The 27,679-nt window shown below is 45.3% G+C and overlaps 1 protein-coding gene and 1 non-coding gene across 7 annotated transcripts in view; one reads left to right on the top strand and one right to left on the bottom strand.

Annotated features, from left to right (window-relative positions):
- EIF2AK1 (eukaryotic translation initiation factor 2 alpha kinase 1) overlaps positions 1 to 26,713 on the bottom strand; it is a 40,738-nt gene extending 14,025 nt beyond the window's left edge. For 3 of the 6 annotated variants that reach the window (XM_033194903.1, XM_033194905.1, XM_033194907.1), the window contains exons 1-11: positions 26,459 to 26,713; positions 21,212 to 21,370; positions 14,253 to 14,386; positions 13,143 to 13,180; positions 10,676 to 10,775; positions 9,755 to 9,835; positions 7,827 to 7,926; positions 6,153 to 6,213; positions 4,074 to 4,401; positions 1,682 to 1,793; positions 541 to 641 (exon numbers count right to left, since the gene is read on the bottom strand). In XM_033194903.1, the coding sequence (XP_033050794.1) occupies positions 541 to 641; positions 1,682 to 1,793; positions 4,074 to 4,401; positions 6,153 to 6,213; positions 7,827 to 7,926; positions 9,755 to 9,835; positions 10,676 to 10,775; positions 13,143 to 13,180; positions 14,253 to 14,386; positions 21,212 to 21,370; positions 26,459 to 26,576 (1,332 nt within the window). In that variant the 5' untranslated portion in view covers positions 26,577 to 26,713. Of the gene's footprint in view, positions 1 to 540; positions 642 to 1,681; positions 1,794 to 4,073; positions 4,402 to 6,152; positions 6,214 to 7,826; positions 7,927 to 9,754; positions 9,836 to 10,675; positions 10,776 to 13,142; positions 13,181 to 14,252; positions 14,387 to 21,211; positions 21,371 to 26,281 lie in introns of all 6 variants that reach the window. The other 3 variants (XM_033194904.1, XM_033194906.1, XM_033194908.1) reach the window with 2 other exon arrangements.
- On the top strand, positions 24,997 to 25,100 carry LOC117073833. Its single transcript, XR_004433393.1, has one exon. It is a non-coding gene; the product is annotated as a U6 spliceosomal RNA (small nuclear RNA).
- Positions 26,714 to 27,679: the final 966 nt, after the last annotated feature.

The raw sequence follows: 27,679 nt of genomic DNA, 5'->3' as shown, positions 1-27,679 counted from the left end.
TCTACTAAAAATACAAAAAATTATCTGGGCGTGGTGGTGGGCGCCTGTAGTCCCAGCTACTTGGGAGGCTGAGGCAGGAGAATGGTGTCAACCCGGGAGGCGGAGCTTGCAGTAAGCCGAAATTGTGCCACTGCACTCCAGCCTGGGCAACAGAGCAAGACTCTGTCTCAAAAAAAAAAAAAAAAAAAAAAAAAATTAGCTGAGCAAGGTAGCACATGCCTGTAGTCTCAGCTACCAGGGAGGCTGAGGTGGGAGGATTGCGTGAGCCGAGGTGTTGGAGGCTGCAGTGAGCTGTAATCGTGCCACTGCGTTCCAGCGTGGGTGACAGAGTGAGACGCTGTCTCAAAAAAAAAAAAAAAAAATTCAACCTAATGTTTTCTCACTCTGGATCTATTGAACAATGATTTGTCTGACAGTAATTATAACCTCCTAAACAAATGAACTAGGACATGTAATCTTATTTAATTCAATGAACCAACATCAAGTCATCCCTGATACAAAGCTACCACTGCTTTCAATGATTTCATCACCCCCACTTACCTTCAGATCTCGATGCACAATTCCCATGTTATGTATGTAAAACACACCTTCTACCAATTCTTGAAAAATTTTTGTTGCAACATTGGCCATAACATAAGGACCTTGAAGTAAAAAAAATAGCTTTATTTCTGTGATTTTTTTACTCATTACATTGGCATTTGAATATTAATGTCATTCTAAATACATTAACATCTGACACTTAAGAACAATCAGATTTTCAACAAAGTCAAGGCAGAATGGTCTGAAACCTAGAAATAAGCAGAAAGGGTTCCTCAGCTAGCAAACACACCATCACAAAGCAGCACTCAACAGTTGATGGACTCTGTCAACCAGAAAGAAAGTACCTGTAACTTCACTCAGAGCCCTCCCCTGTATTCATGACTTTTTTAAAAATAATTCTTGGGTATCAGGCAACTAGATGTGATAAAGTTTAAGTTCCCTTCAATTCTTGACATTCTGGGATTTAATGCTAATAAATCTGGTATCCTAGCCCACAGAGGATTAAAGATATTATTACAAATAACGGAGTAAGAAAAAAGATAAAATATGTTAGTTCCAGGAGTATGAGTCAATCATCCAGAATGCCTCACTTCCCAAACATGACACAGCATATGGCCGCAAAAATGTAAGTCCATTAATTCATCTATTAATATGATGACATACATTTAGAGGATGGAGAGGTTTTATAGCACTAACACAAAAATTGGTAAAGAAAAAATTCTGGCCAAGCGCAGAGGCTCACGCCTATTAATCTCAGCACTCTGGGAGGCGGGGACCGGAGGATTGCTTGAGACCCGGAGTTGGAGACCAGCCTGGGCAGGATAATGAGACCTGGTCTCTACAAAATTTTTTTTTTCAAAATCAGCCAGACATAATAACAAGCACCTGTAGTCCCAGCTACTCAGGAGGCAGAGGTGGGAGGATCGCTTGAGCCAGGGAGGCCAAGGCTATAGTGAGCAGTGAATGCACCACTGCACTCCTGCCTGAGCAACAAACAGAGCAAGGCTCTGTCTCAAAAAAATAAAACAAAATAAAGAAAAAAGAAAAATGAAAACAAAGCACCTGGAGGCAACTCCTACATGAGATGGGGAAGATGTGACTGTGTCTATTTCCTGGCCCGGCAGACCCAGATGGTACTCACAGGCAGACTCGTCCACACACTCCCGGCTGCGCTTGTTTCTCTCGGCTATCCAGTCCCACAGCGAGAGCTCACACAGCTGCATCTGGATGTGCAGCATCAGGTGGTATTGGGCCTAGGAGAGGAGGTAGTGCCGGCTCCCATCTTTGCACGATTCACTCGCATTATTCATTTAGCCAACAAATACTCATCTGCCTATTCTGGGCCAAGACAGTAGGCCTCTAGGGAAGTCATTTAATCTGTGTGGACTTCCCTTTGCAAGACAGAACTGCTGAGGACACAGGCCCACCCAAGAAGGCCAAAGTCTAATGAAAGCAACAGATAATGAGAGCGATAATTAAAACAGGGTGTTGTAATACCAGCAGAAGGGGGGGCCAGGCTGAAGTCAGGCAGGAGTCCAGTGGCAGAAACTCTCAACTGTGACCCGGAGTAACTGGTCCTGAAACTGGGCTGCTTGCTACATAAACAGTTTTTAAAGCTAAGAGAAAGCAACAAAGAATGGCTGTATGATATTCTACTACTCTATATATTTCTACAAAGTATATATACTTTGTCTGGCTTCACATCGTACATAACTAATAACTTATTCAATAAAAAGGTAAGCAAACATTAAGCTTACCGTAGCCCACTGTATATACCATCTGAATGAGGCATCGAACAAAATTTTCCAAATAAAATAGAGAAATGAATCAATTCTGATTAAAAGTCCCCCAAACTCAAATCATCCAGATTCAGGTGAAAGTGTTCAAAGTTCTATGTTTCATAAAAAAGCACAGACTCAGCCAGGCGTGGTGGCTCACACCTGTAATCCCAGCACTTTGGAAGGCCAAGGCAGGCAGATCATGAGATCAGGAGTTCGAGACCAGCCTGATCAACATAGTGAAACCTCGTCTCTACTAGAAATACAAAAAAATTAGCCAGGAATGCTGGCGGGCGCCTGTAGTCCCAGCTACTCAGGAGGTTGAGGCAGGAGAAGCGCTTGAACCTGGGAGGTGGAGGTTGCAGTGAGCCAGGATCGCACCATTGCACTCTAGCCTGGGCGACAGAGCAACATTTTTTGGAGACTCCATCTCCAAATAAATAAATAAATAAAATAAAAGCACAGGCTCGGTTGTGTACAGTGGCTTATGCCTGTAATCCTAGCACTTTGGGAGGCCGAGGGGGGCGGATCACTTGAGGTCAGGAGTTCAAGACCAGCCTAGCCAACATGGTGAAACCCCATCTCTACTAAAAATACAAAAAAATTAGCTGGGCAAGGTGGTGGGTGCCTGTAATCCCATCTACTCGGGAGGCTGAAGCAGGAGAATCGCTTGAACCCAGGAGGCAGAGGTTGCAATGAGCCGAGATCATGCCACTGTACTCCAACCTGGGTGACAAGAGCAAAACTTTGTCTCAAAAAAAAAAAAAAAACAGACTCAGAAACACATATTCCATGACAAGAATTAATTCTGCACTGTGTCTATGTAGATGGTATACACAGTTTTATAATCGTAACAAGACAGATTATGTGTAGACCTGTTAATTTTCATGGTTTTAGTTTTATTTATTTATTTATTTATTTTGAAACAGAGTCTTGCTCTTGTCACCCAGGCTAGAGTGCAGTGGCGCAATCTTGGCTCACTGCAACCTCCACCTCCCAGGTTCAAGTGATTCTCCTGCCTCAGCCTTCTGAGTAGCTGGGACTACAGGCACACACCATCACGCCTGGCTAATTGTTGTATTTTTAGAAGAGACGAGGTTTCACCTTGGTGGCCAGGATGGTCGCAAACTCCTGATCTCAGGTGATCTGCCCTCCTTGGCCTCCCAAACTGCTGAGATTACAGGCGTGAGCCACTGCACCCAGCCCAATGTTCCTGGTTTTAATATTACTACTTAAAATACTGGTGAAAGCATGGTGGCAGCATGGCCATGGAAGGAGGGTTATATCAGTATAACCCTCAACAAGAGCACCCTGAAAACTACAACTAAAATAAAATCAATTTTAAAACGAAAAAGAGTATCCTGAATACTGACCTGGTAATCCTACTGGGACTCACCTAAAGTCATGCTGCAAAATCTTTTTGCATAAATATATCTTTAGGGCATGATGCTAACATACAACAGAAACAGAGCGTGAGTGAGGCCGCTAACTCCAGGGTACAGACTCAAGATGATCTGGAGCTGAAAATGGCCGGGGAGGGGGGAGGCCAGAAAAGGATGTGGAGGAGTTAAGTAAGTGAAGAAGGGAGAACTGAACACAAAGGTCACATGGCAAGGGGAACATGGCTAGCACAAGAGACCGAATGCAGGGCAGAAGTGCCGGAGCTGAGAGTGGGTGAGAGAAGGCCACACACCTGCACAGTCCTCAATACAATCACTACTGGACAAACTAGGAAGGTCTGGGAAAGTAATCTACCTCTGTCTGACCCAAAAAGTTGACATTTTCTTCGGAAGGTTCTTCGGTGGATGTGAAACTATCCTCTAGGTGGGAATTACGCCTGAGTGGCAACTGCTGTTCCACAATTGAACTGGTAGACAAACCAGCCGAGTCATTTTCCTGGAGCTCCAGGGTTGACTCAAGTTCACCAGAGTCTCTTATGACTAAACTGGTGGTATACTTCACCGACTTGTTATTCTGATTTTCAGTGTCAGATTCTCCAAAGCGTTTTCCTTTTTCTGGGGTGGGCTCAGCAAAGACAATGGATGAGCTGCTACTTTCATCATTTTTAACATCATATTGTTCTCTGAAAAAAAAAATAGTAAACATAAAAGTCAATGGGCTGAGCGCAGGGGATCATGCCTTTAATCCCACACTTGGGGAGGCCGAGGCGGGTGGATCACTTAAGGTCGGGAGTTAGAGACCAGCCTACCCAACATGGTAAAACCCCATCTCAACTAAAAAATACAAAAAGTAGCCGGGTATAGTGGCATACGCCTGTAATCCCAGCTACTGGGAAGGCTGAGGCAGGAAAATGACTTGAACCCAGGAGGTCGAGGTTGCAGTGAGCCAAGATCGTGCCACTATACTCCAGCCTGGGCGACGAAGTGAGTGAGACTCCGTCTCAAAAAAAAAAAAAAAAAAAAAGTTGGCCAGGTGCAGTGGTTCACACCTGTAATCCCAGCACTTTGGATGGCCAAGGCAGGCAGATCACAAGGTCAGAAGTTCGAGACCAGCCTGGCCAATATGGTGAAATACCATCTCTACTAAAAAATACAAAAATTGGCCAGGCATGGTGGCATGCACCTATAGTCCCAGCTACTCAGAAGGCTGAGGCAGGCGAATTGCTTGAACCTGGGAGGCAGAAGTCGCAGCGAGCCGAGATCGCACCACTGTACTCCAGCATGGCCAACAGAGTAAGACTCTGCCTCAAAAAAAAAAAAAAAAAAAGTCAATGTACAGGTCTGGAATAGTGGCTCTCGCCTGTAATCCCAATACTTTGGTAGGCCAAGGCGGGAGGATCACTTGAGCTCAGGAGTTGGAGGCTAGCCTGAGCAACATGGCAAAACCCCATCTCTACAAAAAATACAAAAATTAGCCAGACATGGTAGCACAAACCTGTAATCCCAGCTACTGAGGCAGCTAAGGTAGGAGGATTGCTTGAGTCTAGGAGTTGGAGGTTGCAGTGAGTTGAGATCATACCACTGCACTCCAGCCTGGGCAAAAGAGCGAGACCCTGTCTCAACAAAAATAATAAAAAATAGGCCAGGCGCAGTGGCTCACACCGGTAATCCTAGCACTTTGGGAGGCCAAGGTAGGCAGATCACCTGAGTTCAGGAGTTCGAGACCAGCCTGGCCAATACGGTGAAACCCCGTCTCTACTAAAACTACAAAACTTAGCCAGGCATAGTGGTGCAGGTCTATAATCCCAGCTACTGGGGAGGCCAAGTCAGGAGGATCGCTTGAACCTGGGAGGCAGAGGTTGCAGTGAGCTGAGATCACGTCACTGTACTCCAGCCTGGACAACAGAGCAAGAATCCATCTCAAAAAAAAAAAAAAAAAAATACTGACAGGAATATCTGAAAGGAAGAAATAATTTAACATTTTGTAATGAAAATAAGCAAAGTCGAAAACACTCCTCCTAAGGTCCTTGTAGCAAAAGACAAAGATAGCTCAAAGCAGGCCAGGCGCGATGGTTCACACCTATAATCCCAGCACTGTGGGAGGCCGAGGCGGGCGCATCACAAGGTCAGGAGATCAAGACCACCCTGGCTAACATGGTGAAACCCTGTGTCTACTAAAAATACAAAAAATTAACCAGGTGTGCTGGTGGGCGCCTACAGTCCCAGCTACTGGGGAAGCTGAGGCAGGAGAATCGCTGGAACACAGGAGGCGGAGGCTGCAGTGAGCCGAGATTGAGTCATTGCAATCTAGTCTGGGCAATAGAGCGAGACTGTGTCTCACACACACACACACACACACACACACACACAAAACCCAGTGCAGGTGACAAGAGGTAATGTTCTAATATACAACAGGACACACCAGTTCACATACCTGTCCTCTTCCTGGTCGGAGAGTACTTCCAGAGTTGGCAACTCAATGGCAGCTCTGTCTGCTGCACAAAAACAAACAATCATCTTCAAACAGCCCAGTTTTTCAATTTGTAGTCAAAGACTGAGTTAAAATATACAAACTGTGTCAAATGAGACTATAAGTCTAAAACTGTCATGACCTTCTGGCAAAGTACAAAAAGTTTATTCAAATGGCACGTGTTAGGAACCATAAAAACAAAGCCATGCAACTACACTAGGGGTCGGCAAACATTACAGAGGACTTGATAGTAAATATTTTAGGTTTTAGGGCCCTCTGGGACCCTGCTGTAACTGATCAATCCTATTATGGTACAAAAGCAGCCATAGGCCCAGTGGCTCATGCCTGTAATGCCAACTCTTTGGGAGGCCAAGGCTCAAGGATCACTTGACCTCAGGTGTTTAACAACAGCATGCACAATATAGTGAGATTCCTGATCTCTATTTTTAAAACAAAATTAAATTTTTTTTTTTTTTTTTGAGACAGATTCTTGCTCTGTCGCCTAGGGTGGAGTGTAGTGGCATGATCTCAGCTCACTGCAACCTCCACCTCCCGGGTTCAAGTGATTCTCCTGCCTCGGCCTCCTGAGTAGCTGGGACTACAGGTCCTCACCACCATGCCCAGCTCATTTTTGTACTTTTATTAGAGATGGGGTTTCACCGTATTGGCCAGGCTGGTCTCAAACTCCTGACCTTGTGATTCGCCTGCCTCGGCCTCCCAAAGTGTTGGGATTATAGGCATGAGCCACCGCCCCCGGCTAAATATAAATGTAAAAAGCAGCCATAGACAATATATAAATGAATGAGCCTGTGTTCTAATAAGCTTTATTTATTGACATTTAAATTTTGGGCCAGGCACGGAGGCTCATGCCTATAGTCCCAGCACTTTGGGAGGCCGAGGCACATGGATCACTCGAGGTGAGGAGTTCGAGACCAGCTTGGGCAACATGGTGAAACCCCGTCTCTACTAAAAATACAAAAATTAGCCAGGCATGGTGGCACACACATGTAATCTCAGCTACTCGGAAGGCTGAGGCAGAATAATCGCTTAAGCCCAGGAGGTGGAGGTTGCAGTGAGCAAAGATCATGCCACTACACTCCAGCCTGGGTGACAGAGCGAGACTCTATCTCAAAAAAAGAAGTTATTTTCACAAATGAATTTCACAAAATCTTTTGATTTTGTTTAAATATTTAAAAATATAAAAACTGGCTGGGTGCGGTGGCTCACGCCTGTAACCTCAGCACTTTGGGAGGCCAAGGCAGGCAGATCACGAGGTCAGGAGATTGAGATCATCCTGGCCAACACAGTGAAACCCATTTCTACTAAAAACTACAAAAAAAAAAAAAAAAAAATTAGCCAAGCATGGTGGCAGGCACCTGTAGCCCCAGCTATTCAGGAGGCTGAGGCAGAAGAATGGCATGAACCTGGGAGGCAGAGGTTGCAGTGAGCCAAGATCATGCCACTGCACTCCAGCATGGGCAACAGAGCAAGACTCCATCTCGAAAAAAATAAAAATAAAAATAAATGTAAAAACCATTCTCACCTTGTGGTATGTACAAACACAAGGGCAGGCCAGATTTAGTCCACGGGCTGAAGTTTGCCAATGCTTCAACTACCACGTCATCAAAAACGGCTTACCTCGTGGCTGAATCACGTGAACATGTTCTATCCACGCAGTGTGATAGCCAACGATATTGGGGTGCTGAAGACCTGCCAGCACCTTCACTTCCCGTAGGACCTAGAAACCAAATGGAATTAGATCTGCCTTTTGCTGATAACTTGTTAAATGTTTATGCAATACTTCTTGTTCCAGAGCAAAATACAGACGGCCCCTGACTTACAATGGTGTGAAGACATCACAATTTTTGACATACTTTGAATTTTGATCTTTTCCCTGGCTTGCAATATGCAGTGCATGAGATATGTGGTATTTTATTATAAAATAGGCTTTGTGCTAGATGATTCTGTCCAACTATTGAGTGATGTAAGTGTTTGGAGCACATTTAAGGTAGGCAGGGTAAGCTACAAAGTTCGGTAGGTTATGCATATTAAAATGCATCTCCATAGCGTGAACCCAGGAGGCGGAGCCTGCAGTGAGCCAAGATCGCAACACTGCACTCCAGCCTGGGCGACAGAGCGAAACTCTGTCTCCAATTTACAATATTTTCAATTTATGATGGGTTTATCAGGACATAATCCCATCATAAGATGCAGGAGCATCAGTAATGAAAACTCCTCTGTATAAGGCATCTACATTATGTTAAAATAATGGAATTTTTTTTTTTTTTTTTTTTTTTTTGAGGCGGAGTCTCGCTCTGTCGCCCGGACTGGAGTGCAGTGGCCAGATCTCAGCTCACTGCAAGCTCCGCCTCCCGGGTTTACGCCATTCTCCTGCCTCAGCCTCCCGAGTAGCTGGGACTACAGGCGCCGCCACCTCGCCCGGCTAGTTTTTGTGTTTTTAGTAGAGACGGGGTTTCGCCATGTTAGCCAGGATGGTCTCGATCTCCTGACCTCGTGATCCGCCCGTCTCGGCCTCCCAAAGTGCTGGGATTACAGGCTTGAGCCACCGCGCCCGGCCTTTTTTTTTTTTTTTGAGACAGAGTCTCGCTCTATTGCCCAGGCTGGAGTGAAGTGGTGCCATCTTGGCTCACTGCAACCTCTGCTTGCTGGGTTCAAGTCTTGCTGGGTTCAAGTCATTCTCGTGCCTCAGCCTCCCAAGTAGCTGGGATTACAAGCATGCACTACCACATCCGGCTAATTTTTGTGTTTTTAGTAGAGACATGGTTGTGCCATGTTGGCCAGGCTGGTCTCACACTCCTGGCCTCAAGTGATCTGCCTGCCTTGGCCTCCCAAAATGCTGGGATTGCAGGCGTGAGCCACTGCACCCGGCCAATATAATGGAAATATTTTTGAGAGACAAATGGCAATTGTTATAGCAACTAAATAACATATTTATATAGTACTTTACACTTTTTATAGCACACTTATCACCATTCTCTCTTTTGATTCCTACCCCAGTCCTCCAAGGTAAGTAAAATCACTACTGTCACTACTATTTCAGGGCAGGTGACAGAAATGGCTCAGAGGACTGGGCAACTCATCCAGAACCACACAGCATGTCAGGGAGAAGACTGAACTGGAACTGGGCTCCTGTTTTTTCATAACTAGCTATATTATATATCAATCATTCATTTTAAGGAACTAATATATTTTTTAAATTATATATATATATATATATATATACACACACACAAATTAAACAGGCATGGTGGCAGGCACCTATAATCTCAGCTACTTGGGAGGCAGGAGAATCCTTGAACCCAGGGGGGTGGAGGTTGCAGCGAGCCGAGATCACACCACTTCACTCCAACCTGGACAAAAGAGTGAAACTCCATCTCAAATAATAATAATAATAATTTAATTTTGGTACTTTACTGTAACCCCGTTGCTAGTAAACTAGAAATCCACACTGCCTACTTTTGCCAAATATACACACATACATGTATAACTTTCAAAAAGAACTAAATACACAATTATTCAAAATAAGTAATTTTAAAAAATCATACCTTCATGCAATCTGTTTTAGTTGCACCCTTAATCAGGATCTTTTTTATTGCATAATACTGACCATCTAATTTATTCCTGACCTGAAAAGTAGAAGAAAAGACAAAGTATATTGTGTCATTCAACTTTAACTGAACAAAGAAGTTCTTTTAATCTGAGCTTAGACAATCCAAACTAGCCAAAGAGTTAAAATATAGCTAAAGACATGTCTCCTTACTATGTTCAGGGAAGTCAGCCAGATCAAGAGCTTTTCAGATAGTGTTGGGAGTGTAGCTCCGAGGAAGCTCTCAGTTGAAGAACAGGAATGTTAACAAAAAGTCTATGTAAGCTCAAAACACAGTGGCACAACTTTTTGTAGTAACACACTTTTAATTAAAATTAACTATAGGTCAAAAATTCAAAGTTTCCAAAACCCATGTAAAGAATCAACACAGTTAGAAAAACATTACAACCTGCCCACTTCCCGTAAATGACAAATGTTAAAGAAAAGTAAATATACGTGATTTCTTGGAATTTTCCTTTGAGTACTTTATATAATAATAATGAAAACAGGCCAAGCACGGTGGCTCACACTTGTAATGCCAGCACTTTGGAAGGCTGAGGTGGGTGGATCACGAGGTCAGGAGATCAAGACCATCCTGGCCAACATGGTGAAATCCCGTCTCTATTAAAAATACAAAAATTAGCTGGGTGTAGTGGCGCATGCCTGTAATCCCAGCTACTCAGGAGGCTGAGGCAGGAGAATAGCTTGAACCAGGGAGTCGGAGGTTGCAGTGAGCTGAGACCGCGCTGCTGCACTCCAGCCTGGCGACAAAGCGAGACTCCATCTCAAAATAAATAAATAAATAAAAGAATAATGAAAACAATGTCTGAAAACACAGTTATTTAGGGTACTAGGTCAAAACAAGTACGTGGAAGATTACCTTGTACACTCTTCCGTATCCACCTTTTCCTAAGATGGCAACTTCTTCAAATTCATTTAAGTAACGTGAAGTCTGTGCTTCAAAGGCTACTTCCCTTGATCTGAAAGTTAAATACAATCAATCAATATTAAAACGTGAGAGAATCAAAATGTTCTAGGATACTTCATGCTCACGGGATTACTAACCTCACAAACCTCATGTATCACTAAGTTGTGCTGATTTGGAAAGGATGGGCTAAAATGAAATTTTTCATCCCTATGAAGAAAACACAATCAAGTGTTTTACCAGTAACTGGTATTCCAAGTAGAAATCATTACCAGTGTTCTACAGCAGAAATCCTAAGAATCACTAACAGCCAGCAGTTGGTTTGCTAAGCTCAGAAATAAATTTACTGAAATTTCAGCTGGGCGTGGTGGCTCACACCTGTAATCCTAGCACTTTGGGAGGCCGAGGAGGGTGAATCATGAGGTCAGGAGTTCAAAACCAGCCTGGCCAACATGGTGAAACCCGTCTCTAGTAATAATTCAAAAATTAGCCAGGTGTGGTTGTGGGTTCCTGTAATCCCAGCTACTCGGGAGGCTGAGGCAGGAGAACTGCTTGAACCCAGGAGGCGGAGGTTGCAGTGAGCCAAGGTTGTGCCACTGTACTCCAGCCTGGGTGACAGAGAAAGACTGTGTCTCAAAAAAAAAAAAAAAAAAATCACTGAAATGTATTTTTTATTTCTTTTTCTTCTAAGACAGGGTCTAGCTATGTTACCCAGGCTAGACTGCAGTGGCTATTCCCAGGTGTGATCCTGCTACTAAGCAGCACCAGAGTACTGACCTACTCTGTTTTCAACCTGGGCTAGTTCACTCCTCCTTAGACAACCTCGTGGTCCCTTGCTCCGGGGAAATCAAGGTCACCATACTGATGCCAAACTTTATGCGGACATCAGACTGACATAGTGCACTATAGCCCAGGACTCCTGGGCTCAAGCAATCCTCCTGCCTCAGCCTCCCGAGTAGCTAGGACTACAGGTATGTGCCACCACACACAGCTACTTAAATTTCTTTTTTTTTTTTATTTTGAGACGAGTCTCGCTCTGTCGCCCAGGCTGGAGTGCAGTGGCCAGATCTCAGCTCACTGCAAGCTCTGCCTCCTGGATTTACGTCATTCTCCTGCCTCAGCCTCCCGAGTAGCTGGGACTACAGGCGCCCGCCACCTCGCCTGGCTAGTTTTTTGTATTTTTTTAGTAGAGACGGGGTTTCACCGTGTTAGCCAGGATGGTCTCGATCTCCTGACCTTGTGATCCACCCATCTCGGCCTCCCAAAGTGCTGGGACTACAAGCTTGAGCCACCGTGCCCAGCCTACTTAAATTTCTTAATGATGTAGACCAGTTAGATTTTTTTTTTTTTTAAATATAGAGTGCTTTATTTTTATCAAGCTATAATTCACACATTGTCAAATTCACCTCTCTCGAATGTACAATTCAGTGGTTTTTAGTACACAGAGTTGTGCAACCATCCTTGCTACCTAATTTCAGAATATCTTCATCACCCCCAAAATAAACACTATATCCATTAGCTTTCACTCCCCATCCTTCCCTTACCCGACTATTTACCCACAACCCCATATAAAACCCCTATTTACATCTCCATGGATTCACCTACTCTGGACATTTCATAGAAATGAAATCACACAATATGTGGCCTTTTATGACTGGCTGTTTTTACGTAGGATGCTTTCAAGATTCATCCATATTGTAGCATGAATCAGTACTTCACTCCTTTTAATAGATTAATAACACTTTATTGCAGGGATAGACCACATGCTTATCTATTCACGAGCTGATGAATATTTAGGTCAGACCAGTTAGATTTTAAACTAGTATTTAAACTAGCCAAAATTCAATGGTCCCCCAGCAGAGCCTGGGTATCAGGAATCTGAATTAAGAGTGTGACCATGGAATCCACACTAAATGCTGAAAGGCAGAGGATCAAAGAGGAGGGAATGAGAAGCAAAGTAAGTCTTGCAGCAGTACTCAATTGCTGAGAACCAAGTGTTTCATGTTCATAAACAATACTAGGCCGGGCGCGGTGGATCAAGCCTATAATCCCAGCACTTTGGGAGGCCGAGACGGGCGGATCACAAGGTCAGAAGATCGAGACCATCCTGGCTAACATGATGAAACCCCGTCTCTACTAAAAAAATACAAAAAATTAGCCGGGCGAGGTGGCGGGCGCCTGTAGTCCCAGCTACTCGGGAGGCTGAGGCAGGAGAATGGCGTGAACTCGGGAGGCGGAGCTTGCAGTGAGCTGAGATCCGGCCACTGCACTCCAGCCTGGGCGACAGAGCAAGATTCCATCTCAAAAAAAAAAAAAAAAAAAAAAATACTAACGATATTATGTTTTAACCTCAAACCAGTATTTTCTTGATATTGATTTCTTTTCAATAGTCTGCATAATCAAGAAAGTTTCTCACACATACCTGATTTTCTGAACATGAGAAATATCCTCACAGGGATCCTACAATTAAAAAATTGTTTTTTAAAAGCATTTGGAAAACTTGCATGGAATAAAGAATCTATCAAAATTCAGTATCACATAACAACCCCAAATACACAAACAGTATTTTAAAAACCATTGGCTTCTTCAGTATTACTTAAGAGTTTACAAATGAAAATATTTCAAAGCTGAGAATTGACCAGGAAGCAGACAAAACTGACATCATCTTCAAAATCCATGCAGGAGATCCCCACCCCCCTGCCTGCCCACCTCTCTTGCATGTATGGTGGCACCTGGCACCCTGCTTCTGCCTGTGCCCCCTCAGTTCATTCTCACCACAGCAGTCAGTGTGACCCTGCTAAAATGTAAGTCAGATTGTGTCACTCCTCTAATCAAAATCCTGTACCACCTCCTATTTTACTAAGTAAAAACCATAAATTAGGCAGGGCGCGGTGGCTCATGCCTGCACTCCCAGCACTTGGGAGGCTGAGGCAGGCGAATCACGAGATCAGGAGTTTGAGACCAGCCTGGCCAACATGAAGAAACCCTGTGTCTACTAAAAATATAAAAAAGTAGTTGGGCATGGTGGCAGGTGCCTGTAGTCCCAGCTACTTGGGAGGCTAAGGCAGGAGAATCACTTGAAACTGGGAGGCAGAGATTGCAATGAGCCAAGATTAAGCCACTGCACTCCAGCCCGGATGACAGTGCAAGACTCCGTCTCAAAACAAAACAAAACAAAACAAAAACAATAAAATCATCTCAAGATCCCAGTCCATCTATGCCCTCTCCTTTGCCTCTCCTCTCTCTCTCTCTCTCTTTTTTTTTTTTAGGCAGGTTCTCACTCTGCTGCTCAGGCTGGAGTGCAGAGGCACGATCATGGCTCACTGCAGCCTTGAACTCCTGGCCTCAAATGATCCTCCCATCTCAGCCTCCCAAAGTGCTGTGATTACAGGCAGGAGCCACCACCCCTGGCCTAGAGTTTATACTTTTAAAAACTTGTTTTATAATTAGAATTACATAGTGCTTTAAAATATGTTCTCTTAAAATTAAAGTATATTTTTGTCATACCCAAAGTACATTTTTTAGGGCTTACCTGACGAACTCTCTCTTTAGCGGACCTCATTAGGTGAGTAATAGCTCTGTTGTGATGTAGTCTCAATGAGCTAAACTCATCACTACAAGTGAAAGAAGACAGCAGTCCCATTTTGATAAAGGTCTGGCAAAGTACTATAAAAAGAATATGAAAAACTATTATTAGAAACATCTTTAATGGCAATTTTAAAGCGTACACAGAGAAGAGTGTGTAATAACAGCAATATATACCAAAACCTCAATAGGAAAAATACTACATTTATAAACACGTTAAACTTGGAGAATGTTCTCTAGAATAACTTAAAGTTTTTTTTTGGAGGGACAGTCTCATTCTGTCACCCAGGCTGGAGTGCAGTGACAATTATCTTGGCTCACTGTAACCTCTGCCTCCCAGTTTCAAGTGATTCTCCTGCCTCAACCTCCCAAGCAGCTGGGATTACAGGCATGCACCACCATGCCCAGCTACTTTTTCTATTTTTAGTAAAGATGGGGCTTGGCCAGGCTGGTCTCGAACTCCTGGCCTCAAGTGATCTGCCCAACTCCACCTCCCAAAGTGCTGGGATTACAGGCATGAGCCAACATGCCCAGCTCTTAGATGAATTTTTTTAAAAAGCGAAGAAATTTGGGGAATGATTCTCTAAAAGGAGCAACTAGTACACTACACGCATTGATGAAAAGCACAACTATACTTACTTCTCTTACCCTGTGCAGTCACTTGTTTACCAAGACTAGTCAGTAAAGTACTAAGCTTTCTAAAACAAGGGCAAACAAAAAAAAGAGTAAACAAAGTCTTCTGACATTCCACACATTACCCTTTGCTGTTAGTCAGCAAGAGAATAAGGGCAGGAGAGCAAACATATGATGAGAACTTACAACCAAAGTGACCATTCGTCGTCATGAAATACCTTTAAACAACATACAAAGAGCCCATGGTACACACATGTATAAACCAAATACCAAGCTCCTTAGAAAAAGAAGTTTCCACAAAGGTGTCTTCGCTCCTACTCATTCAACAAATACAGATACCAAAGAGGATATTGTTGGTTTTTTTGTTGTTGTTGTTGTTTTAAGACAGAGTCTCGCTCTGTCATCCAGGCTGGAGTGCAATAGCAAAATCTCGGCTTACTGCAACCTCCACCTCCAGGGTTCAAGCAATTTTCCTACCTCAGACGCCTGCGTAGCTGGGATTATAGGTGCACACCACCACGCCCAGCTAATTTTTTTTTTTTTTTTTTGAGACAGAGTCTCACCCTATTGCCCAGGCTGGAGTATAGTGGCATGATCTCAGATCACTGCAACCTCTGCCTCCTGGGTTCTAGGGATTCTCATGCCTCACTTTCCCGACTAGCTGGGATTACAGGTACCCGCCACCACACCTGGCTAATTTTTGTGTTTTTAGTAGATACGGGGTTTCACCATGTTGGCCAGGCTGGTCTCGAACACCTGACCTTGTGATCCGCCCACCTCGGCCTCCCAAAGTGCTAGGATTACAGGCATGAGTCACCATGCCCCACCAAGGATATTCTTTCTACATCAAAAACTCTACATTTATGAAAGCCAAATTTGTTGCTTAAAATAAAAAAAAGAAAGGAAATTCTCCATTTAGATTATCAACTCACTGATCACATCAAAAACATTTATTTACATAACCTGGTTTTAAAATTCAGTCATCTAGGCCAGGCGCAGTGTCTCACGCCTGTAATCCCAGCACTCTGGGAGGCCGAGGCAGGCAGATCACCAGGTCACCAGATCGAGACCATCCTGGCTAACACAGTGAAACCCCGTCTCTACTAAAAATACTAAAAAGACAAAAAATTAGCCAGACGTGGTAGCGGGCGCCTGTACTCCCAGCTACTCAGGAGGCTGAGGCAAGAGAATGGCGTGACATAGTAAGAGTCCGCCTCTAGAGAAAAAATAAAAAAAGAATAGTTCCAGCCAGAGATTCTGAGGTTCTTTTTTTTTTTTTTTTTTTTTACCAAAACAGTCTCAAACTTACACTTTTATGTGGTCTTAAAACTGAATGCGGTTTTAGTTAAAGATACATTATCAATGCTGGGCACAGTGGCGGAGGTTGCAGTGAGCCGAGATCACGCCACCGCACTCCAGCCTGGGCGACAGAGAGAGACTCCGTCTCAAAAAAAAAAAAAATGTTCTCTTAAAATTAAAGTAAATCAGTAAATTCTACTAATAAATTAAATCAGTAAAATTCACAGGATTGCTTTCATTATGGGGAAGATTGCTGTATTATCCTAATCTGCTTCTCTATTTGATGAGACTAATACAATAATCCCCAGGTACCAACGCTTCAGAACCTAAGGAACACACTTCCTGTTTACCCCACCTCCCACCACATATGCCACTGCTTGGAATGCAGAGTGTATTATTTGCTTTATTCAAGAAACAGTAAGTATACAATGTACAGATATTTGTACCATTTTTCATGTCCAGTCAAGTTTATCAAAATGATAATGTATCTTTTTGTTTTGTTTTGTTCTGTTTTTTTTTTTTTTTTTTTTTTTTTTTTTTTTTTTGAGGCGGAGTCTCGCTCTGTCGCCCGGACTGGAGTGCAGTGGCCGGATCTCAGCTCACTGCAAGCTCCGCCTCCGGGTTCACGCCATTCTCCTGCCTCAGCCTCCCGAGTAGCTGGACTACAGGCGCCCGCCAACTCGCCCGGCTAGTTTTTGTATTTTTAGTAGAGACGGGGTTTCACCGTATTAGCCAGGATGGTCTCGATCTCCTGACCTCGTGATCCGCCCGTCTCGGCCTCCCAAAGTGCTGGGATTACAGGCTTGAGCCACCGCGCCCGGCCTGTTCTGTTTTGAGACGGAGTCTCACTGTGTTGCCCAGGCTAGAGTGCAATGGTGGAATCTCGGCTCACTGCAACCTCTACCTCTCGGGTTCACGCAATTCTCCTGCCTCAGCCTCCCCAGTAGCTGGGATTATAGGCGCCCGTCACCATGCCCAGCTAATTTTTGTATTTTTAGTACAGATGGGGTTTCACCACATTGGCCAGGCTGGTCTTGAACCTGACCTTAGGTTGACCTGATCCACCCGCCTGGGCCTCCCAAAGTGCTGGGATTACAGGTGTGAGCCACTGTGCCCAGCATTGATAATGTATCTTTAACTAAAACCGCATTCAGTTTTAAGACCACATAAAAGTGTAAGTTTGAGACTGTTTTGGTAAAAAAAAAAAGAACCTCAGAATCTCTGGCTGGAACTATTCTTTTTTTATTTTTTCTCTAGAGGCGGACTCTTACTATGTCACCCAGGCTGGAGCGCACTGGCTACTCACAGGCATGATCAAAGCACACTGAAGGCTGGGCTACTTGAGAGACTGAGGCTTGAACCGGGAGGCGGAGCTTGCAGTGAGCCGAGATTGCGCACTGCACTCCAGCCTGGGGGACAGAGCGAGACTTCGTCTCAAAAAAAAAAAAAAGCACACTGAAACCTTGAACTCCTAGGCTCGAGTGCTCCTCTCACCTAAGCCTCCCGGGTAGCTGGGATTACAGGCACGTGCCACCATGCCCAACTTGTGACCAGAACTATTAAAGAAGCCACAATGGTCTCAGTCAATAAACTGAACCATAAACATCATAATCTATGATTCTACTCACTTTTGTGCTCAAGTTTCTCATATAAGTACCCTACAGCAGGCATAAAAATAAACATTTTCTTTTTTTTTTTTTTTTTTTTTTTTTTTTTTTTTTTGAGACGGAGTCTCGCTCTGTCGCCCAGGCTGGAGTGCAGTGGCCGGATCTCAGCTCACTGCAAGCTCCGCCTCCCGGGTTTACGCCATTCTCTCGCCTCAGCCTCCCGAGTAGCTGGGACTACAGGCGCCCGCCATCTCGCCCGGCTAATTTTTTGTATTTTTTTAGTAGAGACGGGGTTTCACCGTGTTAGCCAGGATGGTCTCGATCGCCTGACCTCGTGATCCGCCCGTCTCGGCCTCCCAAAGTGCTGGGATTACAGGCTTGAGCCACCGCGCCCGGCCAAAAATAAACATTTTCAACCACACAATGTGCAGTTGGTTCCAGTTCTCTGGTCAAGAATTGGTTCACAGCCGGGCGTGGTGGCTCAAGCCTGTAATCCCAGCACTCTGGGAGGCCGAGACGGGCGGATCACGAGGTCAGGAGATCGAGATCATCCTGGCTAACACGGTGAAACCCCGTCTCTACTAAAAAGTACAAAAAACTAGCCGGGCGAGGTGGCGGGCGCCTGTAGTCCCAGCTACTCGGGAGGCTGAGGCAGGAGAATGGCGTGAACCCGGGAGGCGGAGCTTGCAGTGAGCCGAAATAGTGCCACTGTACTCCAGCCTGGGCGACAGAGCGACACTCCGTCTCAAAAAAAAAAAAAAAAAAGAATTGGTTCACAATGAGTTTATGTGATTTTCTTTTACCTGCTCACCAGCTACACCATAACGGAGCTTCAAAAATTGTATGAATTAGTTGGGCATGGTGGTTCAGGCCTGTAATCCCAGCACTTTGGGAAGAAGAGGTGGGTGGATCACCTGAGGTCAAAAGTTTGAGACCAGCCTGGCCAACATGGTGAAATCTGTCTCTACTAAAAATACGAAAAATTAGCCAGGCGTGGTGGTAGGTGCCTGTAATCCCAGCTACTCAGGAGACTGAGGCAGGAGAATCGCTTGAACCCAGGAGGCAGAGGTTGCAGCGAGCAGAGATGGCACCATTGCACACTCCAGCCCGGACAAGAGCAAAACTTCATCTTAAATTTAAAAAAAAAAAAAAAAGGGCCAGGTGGTGGCTCACACCTGTAATCCCAGCACTTTGGGAGGCCGAGGCAGGCAGATCATCAGGTCAGGAGTTCGAGACCAGCCTGAACAACATGGTGAAACCCTATCTCTATTAAAAATACAAAAATTACCCCGGCTTGGTGACACGCGCCTGTAATCCCAGCTATTTGGGAGGCTGAGGCAGGAGAATTGCTTGAACCTGGGAGGTGGAGGTTGCAGTGAGCAGAGATCACACCAATGCACTCCAGCCTGGGTGACAGAGTAAGACTCCCATTTCAAGAAAAAAAAAAAAAAAATTTGTGCATTATCATAGTATAGATGAAATACTATCATAGTATAGCAAAAGAATTATCTTTCATTTATCCAATTTTATGCAATTATGAGATCCACAGTTAACATATTCATAAGGAATTACTCAAAGGAAAATGTAAGCTGAATTGAAGTGGGGAAATCATTAATATTTATTTTCTCCAGTTTTTGTATACCAGCTGCTTTCCAGACTCCCAGCATTAAATAACATACTTTATTTTGTATTTTTAATTTTTGTGAGTACATAGTAGGTGTATATATTTATGGGGGTACATGATTTATTTTGATACAGGCATGTAATGTGTAATAATCACATCAGGATAAATGGGGTATCCGTCATCTAAAGCATTTATCCCTTCTTTGTGTTACAAACAATCCAATTATACTCTTCATTATTTTTATTTTTTGAGACAGTCTCGCTCTGTCACCAGGCTGGAGTGCAATGGCGCGATCTCAGCTCACTGCACCCTCCACCTCCCAGGTTCAAGCAATTTTCCAGCCTCAGCCTCCCGAATAGCTGGGATTACAGGTGCCCGCCACCATGCCCAGCTAATTTTTGTATTTTTAGTAGAGACAAGGTTACACCTTGGTGGCCAGGATGGTCTCGATTTCTTGACCTCATGATCTACCCGCCTCAGTCTCCCAAAGTGCTAGGATTATAGGCATGAGCCACCATGCCCGGCCCATTCTTTTTTTTTTTTTTGAGATGGAATTTTGCTCTTGTTGCCCAGGCTGGAGTGCAGTGGCATGATCTCAGCTCACTGCAACCTCCACCTCCTGGGTTCAAGCAATTCTCCTGCCTCAGCCTTCCAAATAGCTGAGATTATAGCTGTGCGCCATTATGTCTGGCTACTGGCTACTTTTGGATTTTTTTTTTTTTTTTGAGACGGAGTCTCACTCTGTCGCCCAGGCTGGAGTGCAGTGGCATAATCTCCGCTCACTGCAAGCTCTGCTGCCTCCCGGGTTAACGCCATTCTCCTGTCTCAGCCTCCCTAGAAGCTGGGACTACAGGCGCCTGCCACCACGCCCGGCTAGTTTTTTTTTTTGTATTTTCAGTAGAGACGGGGTTTCACCGTGTTCGCCAGGATGGTCTCAATCTCCTGACGTCGTGATCCGCCCGCCTCGGCCTCCCAAAGTGCTGGGATTACAGGCGTGAGCCACCTGGCCCGGCCTACTTTTGTATTTTTTTAGTGAGACGGGCCTTCACCATGTTGGTCAGGCTGGTCTCAAACTCCCGACCTCAAGTGATCCCTCCACCTTGGCCTCCCAAAGTGCTGGGATTACAGGCATGAGCCACTGTGCCTGGCCGTCTTTTTGTTATTTTTAAATGTACAATAAATTATTGCTGACTGTAGTCACCCTGTTGTGCTACCAAATACTAGATTCGATTTATTCTAACTATATTTTTATACCCATTAACCATCCTCCACTATCCTCCCAGTCTCTGGTAACCATCATTCTACTCCATCTCCATTAATTAAAAGCTGTTTTAATTTTTACCTCCCATGAGTAAGTGAGAACAGCAACACAGTATTTTTACAAGATTTATTTATTTATTTATTTATTTATTTATTTCTGAGACAAAGTCTCACTCTGTCGCCCAGATGGGAGTGCAGTGGTACTGTCTTGGCTCATTGCAATCTTCACCTCCCCCATTCAAGTGATTCTCCTGCCTCAGCCTCCCAAGTAGCTGGAGTTACAGGCACCTGCCACAACACCCAGCTAATTTCCATATTTTGAGTAGAGAGGGGGTTTCGCCATGTTGGCCAGGTTGATCTCAATCTCCTGACCTCAGGTGATCCACCCACCTCGGCCTCCCAAAGTTCCAGGATAACAGGCATGAACCACAGAGCCCAGCCTTTACAAGCTTTATTTAGCAAGATTAATTTATTCTTACTTACACTTAAACACCTGTCTTGAACGAAGTGGATTTGGTTCATGCACATGGCTCAAGTGCTCCAGCAAAGAAACAAGCAAGAGTTGGTTTGCAACTGCAAAAGGGAAGGTTGGCTGTTGTAGGGGTTCTTTTAACACCTGGAGTTCTGCTGGAACATCAGATTCTAAAAATTAAAAAGGAAAATATTTTTAAGTTAACGGTAAACCTGTCTCATAATGACAAAACAGTATATTCTAATTACTGAAACACAAACTATTTAAATGTAAGCAGATAAAAACCAAAAGAATAGTTATGCTGAGTTGGGTTAATCAAGAAAGGCTTTCTGGAAGTGAGTTTGGAGTTGAATCCTGGAAGCTGGAGGATCAGCAGAAAGATGCCATGAGACAGAGGAGAAACAGTTTTCTGATGGGTCCAACAGTAGAAATAAATCAATATGCAAGGAAGTGGGACTAGAATGGCTTCCTTCCTTTGAGAAGACAGCCAAGACCCAGGCATAAAGAAAGAAGTTAGGCAGAAGACGGCTGGGCACGGTGGTTCAGGCCTATAATCCCAGCACTTTGGGAGGCCGAGGCCGGTGGATCACCTGAGGTCAGGAGTTAGAGACCAGCCTGACCAACATGGAGAAACCCCGTCTCTATCAAAAATACAAAATTAGCCGGGCGTGGTGGCGGGCGCCTGTAATCCAAGCTGCTAGGGAGGCTGAGGCAGGAAAACCGCTTGAACCTGGGAGGTAGAGGTTGTGGCGAGCCGAGATTGCGCCATTGCATTCCAGCCTGGGCAACAAGAATTTAACTCCGTCTCAAAAAAAAAAAAAAAAAAAGAAGTTGGCCAGATGAGAGAGGGAAAGATAGGAAAAATGGAAACTGTTCTTGTTGAGCATGTGCCATTTATGTACATGCACAATCTCCTTCAATGCTCAAAAAATGTAAGGTAAGTGTTCGTGTTCATCCCCATTTTACAGATGAAAACACTGATCTCAGAGCGGCTGAGGAACCAGTGAACCAGGCAGATCAGACTGACTCCCAACCCCATCCTCTTTGTGCCATATGAGACCATGCAGACAGACAAGTTGGCACTAAGGCTGAAGGTCGTAAGTTCTCACTTACTGTTTATTTAAGACATTATTAAACAGGTTTTAAAAAACTGGCTGGGCGTAGTAGCTCATGCCTGTAATCCCAGCACTTTGAGAGGCCGAGGCAGGCAGATCACATAAGGTCAGGAGTTCGAGACCAGCCTGGCCAATATGGAGAAACCCTGTCTCTATGAAAAATACAAAATTAGCCAGGCGTGGTGGCGCATGCCTGTAATCCTAGCCACTCGGGAGGCTGAGGCAGGAGAATCGCTTGAACCCGGGAGGCAGAGGTTGCAGTGAGCTGAGATGGTGCCATTGCACTCCAGCCTGGGCAACAAAGTGAAACTCTGTCTCAAAAAAAAAAAAAAAAAAACCAGCCAGGTGTGGTGGCTCACATCTGTAATTCCAGCACTTTAGAGAGACCGAGGCAAGCGGATCACCTGAGGTCAGGAGCTTGAGGCCAGCCTTGCCAACATGGTGAAACCCCGTTTCTACTAAAAATACAAAAATTAGCTGGGCATGATGGTGTGCACCTGTGATCCCAGCTACTCAGGAGGCTGAGGCAGGAGAATTGCTTGAACCCAGGAGGCGGAGGTTGCAGTGAGCAGAGACTGCGCCACTGCACTCCAACCTGGGCAGCAGAGCCAAACTCCATTTCATTCAATAAATAAATAAATAAATTGCCAAAAATGTTAAAGTTACATTTAGGTTTTGAACTTTCTGACTCTGCCATTAGCCGGCAGAGTGACTTCTTCAAATCATACAGACTGCCTGCCAGAAATTATTTACTTATTCATTTTTACATCGAGTGAAAAACGATCAGGTGAATTCTAGTGTTCTAAAATTAAAAATAAATACATGCAAAAATAAAAAGGAAAAAAATGAAATGGGCCGGGCGCAGTGGCTCACAACTGTAATCCCAGCACTTTGAGAGGGCAAAGCATGAGGACTGCTTGAGCCCAGGAGTTCAAAACCAGCCTGGGTAACATACTGAAACCCTGTCCCTACAAAGAAAAACTATAAAAAATTTGCTGGGCATGGTAGTGCGCACCTGTAGACCCAGCTACTCAGAAGGCTGAGGCAGGAAGATAGCTTGAGCCTGAGAAAACAAGGGTGCATTAAGCTGTGACTATACCATTGCACTGGGTGACAGAGCGAGATTCTGCCTCTAAAAAAAGTTTAAAAACATAAACTGTGGGCTGGATGCAGTGGCTCACACCTGTAATCCCAGCAATTTGGGAGGCTGAGGCGGGCAGATCACGAGGTCGGGAGTTCAAGACCAGCCTGGCCAACACAGTGAAACCCCGTCTCTACTAAAAACTACAAAAAATTAGCCAGGAGTGGTGGCGGGCGCCTGTAATCCCAGCTACTCAGGAGGCTGAGGCAGGAGAGTCGCTTGAACCCAGGAGGTGGAGGCTGCAGTGAGCCAAGATCAAGCCATTGCACTCCAGCCCAGGCAACAGTATACGACTCAGTGTCAAAAAAAAAAAAAAAAAAAAGGGCGGGCACGGTGGCTCACATCTGTAATCCCGGCACTTTGGGAGGTTGACGCAGGTGAATCACATGGTGAGGAGTTCAAGACCGGCCTGGCCAAGATGGTGAAACCCCGTCTCTACTAAAAATACAAAAAATTAGCTGGGTGTGGTGGCAGGCATCTATAATCCCAGCTACTCCGGGGGCTGAGGCAGAGAACTGCTTAAACCTGGAGGGGAGGAGGTTTCAGTGAGCCGAGATCGTGCCACTGCACTCCAGCCTGGGCGACACAGTGAGACTTCATCTCAAAAAAAAAAAAAACAAACCAAAAAACATAAACTCTGGACATTCCAGGCCTCTTTGGAAGAAAAGGCCATCATACGTCAGCACAACAGTATTATCGGCAACCCAGGAAAAGAAAAATTTTAAAAGCTTATCTAAGATCACTCCCTTCAAGAATAATCTTTAGTCTGCAGAAACGCTTATCACAATGTTACAGAAAAGACACACTTGCATGTTTACAGCTGGGACTTTTCCCATGACATAACACTTTCTGTATTATTGGGCTATAACATACCTACCACCTTATATGTGGTGGAAAAGTTGTTTGTCCGTTAAAAAATAGTTTTTAAAATTTTCTTCTGTTGGCTGGGCACGGTGGCTCAAGCCTGTAATCCCAGCACTTTGGGAGGCCGGGAAGGGCGGATCACGAGGTCAGGAGATCGAGACCATCCTGGCTAACACGGTGAAACCCCGTATCTACTAAAAAATACAAAAAACTAGCCGGGCGAGGTGGCGGGCGCCTGTAGTCCCAGCTACTTGGGAGGCTGAGGCAGGAGAATGGTGTAAACCCGGGAGGCGGAGCTTGCAGTGAGCTGAGATCCGGCCACTGCACTCCAGCCTGGGCGATAGAGCCAGACTCCGTCTCAAAAAAAAAAAAAAAAAGGCCGGGCGCGGTGGCTCAAGCCTGTAATCCCAGCACTTTGGGAGGCCGAGACGGGCGGATCACGAGGTCCGGAGATCGAGACCATCCTGGCTAACACGGTGAAACCCCGTCTCTACTAAAAAATACAAAAAAACTAGCCGGGCAAGGTGGTGGGCGCCTGTAGTCCCAGCTACTCGGGAGGCTGAGGCAGGAGAATGGCGTGAACCTGGGAGGTGGAGCTTGCAGTGAGCTGAGATCTGGCCACTGCACTCCAGCCTGGTCGACAGAGCAAGACTCCGTCTCAAAAAAAAAAAAAAAAAAACTTCAGCAGCACATATACTAAAAACTGGAATGACACAGAGAAGATTAGCACAGCTCCCGCACAAGAATGAAACACAAATTCCTGAAGCATTCCATAAAAAAGAGGAAAAAAAAAATCCCTGAATCAATACATTCTTTTTTTTTTTTTTTGAGACGGAGTTTCCTCTGTCTCCCAGGCTGGAGTGCAGTGGTGCGATCTCGGCTCACTACAACCTCCGCCTCCTGGGTTCAAGCAAGCGATTCTCCTGCCTTAGCCTCAAAAGTAGCTGGGATTACAGGCGCCCGCCACCATGCCCAGCTAATTTTTACATTTTTAGTAGAGAGGCGGTTTCACCATGTTGACCAGACTGTTGTTGAACTCCTGACCTCAGGTGATCCGCCCACCTCAGGCTCCCAAAGTGCTGGGATTACAGGCGTGACCTCATTCAGCCAATGTATTCTTTCTTAATAGCACAATTTAATTTTTAATATTGCTAAAACACCTGGCAGCAACTAAAGACTCTATTTCACTTTCATAAAAATAGTGGACACTTTTACCTAGAGTCAATGTTTTAAGCCTCTCTTACTCTATGCTAAGTAACTTAGCTACCCCATATCTCCTAGTAACCAAAAGCCTCAAGAAAACTTGGGGGCTGAGAGTGGTGGCTCAAATCTATAATCCCGGCACTTTGGGAGGCCGAGGCAGGAGCATCGCTTGAGGCCAGGCGTTCGAGACCAGCCTGGGGAACACAGCAAGATCCCATCTCTGCAAAAAAAAAAAAAAAAAAAATTAAAACATTAAAACATTAGCCGGGCATGGTGGTGTGCACCTGTGGTCCCAGCTACTCGGGAGGCTGAAGCTGGAGGATCACTTGAGCCCAGGAGTTGGAGGCTGCAATGAGCTATGACTGTGCCACTGCACTCCAGCCTGGGTGACAGAGCAAGACTGTCTCCAAAAAAAAAAACTTGGGCCTTTTTATTCTTTAAACCAAAGACGTTTATTTATTTCCACGCTGCCTCACTATGAGAAATCTTTAGTTCTCCTTCCAATTAACCAAAAGACAAGAAAAGTTACAAATCACAACTGTTAACCCAAACTATTCAGCTTACAGTTTGCAAACTCTCGCTGCAGTATTGAAAGAAGATCGTTCTCAACCAATGACAAAACCCAAGGTTGGGGGCAGGACGGTGACCTCAGGGATGTCCCCAGCCGTCCGAGGGCCTCAGTCCCCAGAGAGGAAGCCAAGGAACAGAAATGTAAACAAAGGAGCGAGAAGCAGACGTCCTTTTCAAATAATATTTACCTTACCCCGACGGCCCGCCCGCCGCCCCCCAGCACTGCGCGGCTGGTCCTCCGGTTCAACCCTAGAGGCAGCCGAATTCACCCGGGTCTTCAGGTAAACCTCAGGGCTGCCTATACCGCCCGCAAATGCGGGTGGACAGAGAGAGCAGAGCGGCGACACTGCGATCCGATCCCTCACCGTCATATTTGGGGTCCAAGCTCTCGGCGGGAAAGTCGATGGCCGGCGGCGCAGCCACAGCCCCCTCCCCGTCGCCCTCCTCTTCGCGCTTGCGGACCCCAGAGTTGCCCCCCTGCATCGCCGGCCGCGCGCGGGCCGCAGCCCGGCCAGCCAAGCACTACCACACTCGGCGGCTGCACCTAGCGCCGTCCGACCCGGAAGTAGCCCCTCACCAGGCGGAAGACCAGCCCCAGCCACGCGCGCACCTTAACTAGGAGGCGGGGCCTGTAGCAGACTCCGCCCTTTTTCGGACCAGAAGAGTTGGGCGTGTCTGATGCCGGAGCACCCCCTGCGCATGCGCTCTAGTGGGCTCATCTGCCGGCGGCGGGGCTTAAGCGGCGCCCAGGTAAAGCGTGGCCTAGTTCCCACCTATCCCAGAAGGGTTTAATGCTCACGTTTCACGCCCAGACTCGAGTGTCAGTGTAAGAATCAGGTGTCTGCGGAGACTAATCGAAATATATTTACCTTTTGCGGGTACAGCAATGACTTTGGTCATTGCTTTTTCCAGGAAAAAAATTTTAAAAAGCATTTTCAAAACCTGTCTCAATGAGACCTGAACCTATTTTGGTCAACCGTTATGCCACAAAGAAACGGGAGATGCCAACTACATTCCAAAATGCAAAGTGAATTCAACCTAACAGAAATTCCTCTTAGAATTTACAACTGAAATGTTTTCCTTAAACAAAAAAGAAACAAAAAAAAAAAAACAAAAAAAAACTTCTAGGTTCAGGGATACATGTGCAGGTTAGTTTTCCAAACTAAAACCCCCCGCCCTGGCCACACTCCATCCACTATGGTTTGAAACCCTCAGATTCAAAAATCCACCCTAAGCCGGGCGCGGTGGGATTACAGGTGGGATTACACCTGTAATCCCAGCACTTTGGCAGACCAAGGTGGGCGGATCACCTGAGGTCAAGAGTCCGAGACCAGCCTGGCCAATATGGTGAAACCCCCGTCTCTACTAAAAATACAAAAATTAGCTGGGCTTGGTGGCAGGTGCATGTAGTCTCAGCTACTCGGGAGGCTAAGACAGGAGAATCGGTTGAACCCTGAAGACAGAGGTTGCAGTGAGCAGACATCAGACCACTGCACACTGCACTCCAGCCTGGGTGACAGAGCAAGACTCCATCTCAAAAAAAAAAGAAAAAGAAAAAATTATCCTTAATTTTCATGGATCAGCTA

Source organism: Trachypithecus francoisi, unplaced genomic scaffold (assembly GCF_009764315.1).
Source record: "Trachypithecus francoisi isolate TF-2019V2 unplaced genomic scaffold, Tfra_2.0 Lachesis_group4, whole genome shotgun sequence".
Taxonomy (NCBI): domain Eukaryota; kingdom Metazoa; phylum Chordata; class Mammalia; order Primates; family Cercopithecidae; genus Trachypithecus; species Trachypithecus francoisi.
This window is presented reverse-complemented; position numbering and strand designations above follow the sequence as displayed.